This window comes from Phytophthora infestans, genomic scaffold, assembly GCF_000142945.1.
Source record: "Phytophthora infestans T30-4 supercont1.37 genomic scaffold, whole genome shotgun sequence".
Classification (NCBI taxonomy): domain Eukaryota; phylum Oomycota; class Peronosporomycetes; order Peronosporales; family Peronosporaceae; genus Phytophthora; species Phytophthora infestans.
The window spans coordinates 1,389,525-1,395,042 of NW_003303722.1; the positions used below are offsets into that span (position 1 = coordinate 1,389,525).

Genomic DNA, 5,518 nt, shown 5'->3' on the forward strand with positions numbered 1-5,518 from the left:
GTCACACACATGCTGGGCGTGATACCGTTGAGGGAGGGAGCCGTTGTAATTAACGTTATGTTATTACGATGAGCGTCCTGATCACCTGCATTTCTTACTAGTACCATTGTCACGCTACGTGTCTTGAGATATTGCGATTTCATCCAACGTCGTACTTACACGGAAGTTCTTTCCATCGATAAACCCGAATGTATGCCTCTTACAAGGCTCGCGTGCGTTCACCAAGCTGGCAAGCTCTCTCTGGCGAGAAGGTGACGGCCATGAAATCCGCGCTGGAGAGAAATCCCGAAGTGCACACGACAGCGCCTCTTCGGCTTTGCGCAGCGCCCGAGATAAAGTGCTCGGAGGCACCCCAAACAACATGCTCAGCGTTCCGTTTTCCATCGACCCGACGTAGAAGCAGAGAACGAGACCTAGAGCCTGATGATGGTAGCGCAATTTTGGCGGCCCGTCCTCTGCTTCTGGCTGGAGGGATGTAGTAGTAGCGCGCAAACCGGCGCAGTAAGTGCTTGAATGCAGCTCTGTGTAGTACGTGACGGTATATAATTAGATCTCCCCCCCCCGATACACACCGACATCCGTAACGTACCTGGTCAGACTAGTAGCATTCAGAAAGTTTGAGTCCACGCCGTTCCTGTAGAGAGCCATCCACGCGGCAACACAGGGCGCATCCAAACAGCCCACCGTCAAGTAATGACGAGTGCGCATTGCAGCTCGCCATGTGCTCTCCATCAAGGCCTCGTGTATTTCACGGCGGACACTGCCCAGGTTTGCCTCGCGCCTCAAGTACTCATCACACAATAGCAGTAGAACGTCACTGTCTTCGTCTTCCTCGCGCATCTTGCCCACGATGGCTTCCAAAAAGGGAAAGTGGCGAACCTCAAGCGGAATCCAAAAAGATTTGTTGAGTTTTTGTTCCGTTTTAAAAGCCCCAGAACGTAAAATGAATAACTAACTCAAGTGCAATCGCACGTAGGGAACACTCTACATCGACCAGAGCAACCTCTCTTACTATATTTTTGGTGAGCCAAGAAATAGATATGTTGGCATAGAGGTCGTTAAGCCCCGACATACCTGCTGCAGTTATGCCGGGTGATTTCTCCATTTTTGGAAGGCGTCCAATAGTACATGTGCTACATACGAGTATCTCTTACATTGCTAATCCACTAATCATGCAAAAAAATGTAAAAAAATGCTTACAGACGATCGATGTCAGAGTCCCAGTACCTCTCGTCTGGCAAGTTCTCGAGTAACATGTTGCGCTAGTAGTTGGGATGGATATTCCACCAAGCTGTAAGAAACTGTCGCAACTAGCACCGTGAGGCCAAAGGTAGAGAATATTCGGTCGTAGTAGCTGGGCTGCTCACTTATTGCATCAGTGTAGATGACAAATCCGTGAAGCAGATAGATCGAGAAGCTCATTACCGCAGTGTCGAAGAGCATTGTTTTCAAAAAATACAGACAGAGAGGATGGCAGAAGTATATCAATCACGAATATCACGGTCAAAAGGACGCTGATGAATGGGAAGCCTGCCGTCTGGGGTGCAATGTTGGCGTGAATCCAGTAGAAAAAGAGTCCTCGAAAGCTCAGACTCAGCAACAGCGCTATTGCAGTACATTCGAAGGTACGAATCGCGTAGATAAGAGGAGGCCGAAGCTGCACGCTGTTCATCTTCATCCACATGTCCAGTTTAACGAAAATGACCGCAGCCAGTGAGCCAGCGAGAAACGTTGGAAAGTGAGGCGCTAATCCCATGTGACTCCAGCGAAATGTGTACCAGCCCTCGTACATGACCCAACAGTAGGCCGAGCTAAACGGAATCCACCAATAGCTCCGTAGTTTTAGCACCGCTAGCACGAATACAGGGATGAAGAGATAATAGCAAATCGCTAATGGCAGTGTCCAGAACACGAAGAAACGCTGATCAAAGTCGAACGTGAGCACTCTGTAAAGATCGAAGCTCTCCGGTTTCTCAACGCGGAATAGTCCACGCTTAACATCATGGGGAAGCATCCACAGCACAGTGGCCACCAACGCGAACAACGGGTAAATACGAAAGAATCGCTTGGAAAAATAGTCGGCAAGCGTGAAGGTCCACTTCCGATATGTGGCACCGTGTGCCAGAAGCTTCATACTCTTCTTCATGAACAACATCGTTAGTAAAAACGATGACAGTACGAAGAATGCGTCGACGGCGCAGGCTCCCAGGTTGAAATCCTGCATGTACTCGTGCGAATGTTGAGTCACGACCAAAAGCGCTGCGAGTCCTCGGACGCCGTCGAGAAATAGGATCCTGGATGGTGCCGCCGCAGCCTCCGATGTCTTCTCCATGTTCAGCGCTACGTCATGCTGGACGTCCATGGTATGTCTTGGAACACCTTGCACTGCTATCGCGACGCTATCTCCAACAGCGACGTTGGTACTTCCTCCTGGTCGAATCATGCTTTATTATGGCTGGTAGCGATACGATTGGCTTCAAAGCCTACGATCGCTAACCAGCTGAACATGTAATGCGCCTGGCGACTCCACGAGATTAGCATTCATCAAAACACTGCAGTGCCTGAATCTATTCAATAAGTCATACAAATGCAGTTATGTGGTGAAGCCGATGGTCACAACGCCGCTAGCTGCTCACAAAACTGGCAAGGAATATAACATCGATCGACATGTCCATTTATATAGTGGGCTGCTCACCATACGATATTTGTGTCCAGCAATTACTAGCAGTTACTATTAATACCGGTGCTCACGAAACTCATTTTCAGCAGATTATGAAGGAGGCGCACGAAAGGGTTAAGCTGCTGATGTAGTCGGTCGAGGTTCCGAGATTCCGTAGTGCCTACAAAAGCGTATACAGTTGTAGTATAATTAGTAAAGGCTAGATTTTCTATCCACAATAGCGGTAATACCTTGTATTGGAGTTTGCTTTAGGTACACGTCCTTCTCCTCGGGTTTGTCCTTGTATTCGCCGGTCATGTCTTTTGTTTTTGGGTCAGTTGTGATGCTTGATTTTTGTGCCAGTGATGATGTTTCCTGTAACTCCGTCGACAATTTGGGCAGATATTTTGTCTGTGATGCAGGGATGGCATGGACTTTTCAATTATGTCTTATGAGATCATAAATATATATTTATATTTGGTTACCTGTATGTTATTGATAATTTATTTGACTAAAGAGTTATCTGTCACAATTTGTGATGCAAACCTCTTTATCATTTTGTACCTCTCACAGCCAACCATGACCTCACACACACTTAAACTACGCTGATACCAACAACTCTAAAAACCAGCTACACAGCACAGCTTGCCGGCTTCCGCACTTTTCAATTAGTAACAAAAACCACTTGCCTCTTCGCTAAACTACCATCGTTCTTGCCCCGCGCGCCCGCCACGTCACCTTCACACCAGCCCAGGATACCGGGTTGTGCTCCCGACCCAGCCGTAACGCTAATGACGAGGTCGTCTCTGAGAACTTCCGCTGTCGCTGCAGTACGGATCGAGAGCAGACCCGGTGAAACGGCTACTCTAACCTCATGAAGCACGTCCGTCGGGAGCACCCGGGCTACGAGGCCGTTATGATGTCTGCACCTACCGCTGAGTCTGGCTCGCTTCTAAGCTACGTCCGTCATTCATCACTCAACGTTTTTGACTGGCTCGACTGGATTGTCAAGAACCGCATCCTGCTTAACTTTTACGATAATCCTGCTGCAAGAAGGTAAGCCATTTGTTTTACTTTGTGTAATACTATCTAAATTTAGTCAAAGTAATTTTTGTGCTACTTAGATACACAAATTTTGAAACGGGCCAGGTATTTACTACGTTACTTGCTTACACTAAGGTGTTGAGGAAGCTCGCAATAGGACGACTGAGTCTTAGGTTTAAGGAAAAATCAACTCTGACTTTATTTTAGGACCAAGGCCACAGCCCTGGCCACTCAAATACACGTCATAGTCCAATTGGCTAATAATGGTTCTGGCTCTCCATATATCAGCCAATGGCATGGCAGCATTTCAACACACGCTAGTCGTGTGCTGGTGCACCTACTTATGTAAAGAAATCTACCTACTTATGTAATGGAGGGGCCCATTACAAATTTGGACCAGATTTGTGTCGAGCCACTTCAGCGGGCCATGGAAAGTCTCACTCGGATTGAGAAGCGTCACATCGCTGTCGAGATGTCTCAGCAATTTGATCTAATTCTGGATGGCTGGAGCTACGCGTCTGAACGCTTCGTTGCTGTCTTTGCCTGCTACGAGGTCGACGGCGTCATAAAGACCCCGCTCCTCTGTATGGCGCCGCTCCTAAGCGAGCCGGATGTGGACCTCTCGGCGCGCGGGCACTATGAGCTCCTAGTTAGCATGGTGCCCCGCTACTTTGGTAAGCAGCTGGTGGATTTCTTGTTGGGGACACCTGCGCCGTCAATAGACTGCTAGCAACGCTCATGGGCGTCCCGCTTATTGGGTGTACTAGCCACCGGCTAAATAGGACCGTCCAAGTGGATATGAAACATCATGAAGAGGACTTGCAGGAATTTAAGCCCTAATGGTGCGACTACGGAACTTAAAGCAGGCTGCTAAGCCAAGGCAATTGCTATTCTATGATGGTATATATTTGTTAAGTAGTGTACTAACTCCGCAGTTTATAAATTTGGTATGGCTATAAATGTACGTTGATGATGCCACTTCGTCCTGTGATTGAACAGAACACACGCTGGAGCTCAACGTTTTGAATGCTTCATCGCTATGTCCACCTCCTCGAGAACCTCGACCCGACAGATGATGCGCTCGTGGACGTCCTTCCAGCGCCGTCGTGTAACAAGCACCTGCTGTCGCTGCTCAAGGGGCTGAAAAAGGTGGAATCAGTTTCCAAAGTACTACAAGGCTCAAGCGTCACATCGCTAAGTGTTCGGGTGTGGTTCGACGGTCTCATTGCCGTAAAACCGCAGTACGCCACATATCTCGGTAAGCTCTATTTTTATTGTATAATATTGTGAGTCAACGTGCATTTCATTAGCATTTTTCTTGGTGTCATATAGGACCCCGGGCACAGTCCCGACTTCGAATCGGGAAACGTACGCGTCGTCGGTGGCAGCCACCAGCTGACAAGGGCGGCAGCGCCGTCTTCTTCGCCCTTCCGCTGCGCGGATGAAAGCGCACTCAATGCTGCTGGGGATGCAGCCGTCAGCGACGAAGGATGTTCTTTTGTAGAGCATCTACAAAAGAGACGCCGGCTGGCAGCGGTTCGACCAATGTACAATTTGCTAACGTCATTCCGCCCACGTCTAACCTGGTTGGGCGTTTTTTAGCGTTGCACGGACGACGTACGGTCAAGAGCGTCACAGCCAGCAGCCAATTGCGCTGGAAATGGTGCATTTCCTGCGGCAAAACGGTGGGTATTGGACAGTACAGACCATCGATGAGGTCACTCGCAAACAATTAACATGAAGTTAATTTGCTTTACATTATGCGCTTTTTTATTGCGTGCTCTTTGTAGATGTCATAATGTATTGCTGGACACT

General features: G+C 48.4%; 1 protein-coding gene across 1 annotated transcript; it reads right to left on the bottom strand.

The window, feature by feature from the left end:
* Positions 1 to 1,310: 1,310 nt before the first annotated feature.
* On the bottom strand, positions 1,311 to 2,155 carry PITG_15506 (uncharacterized protein; the record flags this gene model as incomplete). Its single annotated transcript, XM_002898400.1, has 3 exons — positions 1,311 to 1,354; positions 1,426 to 1,592; positions 1,683 to 2,155. 3 exons carry the CDS (start codon positions 2,153 to 2,155, stop codon positions 1,311 to 1,313), a joined length of 684 nt encoding a protein of 227 aa, XP_002898446.1.
* Positions 2,156 to 5,518: the final 3,363 nt, after the last annotated feature.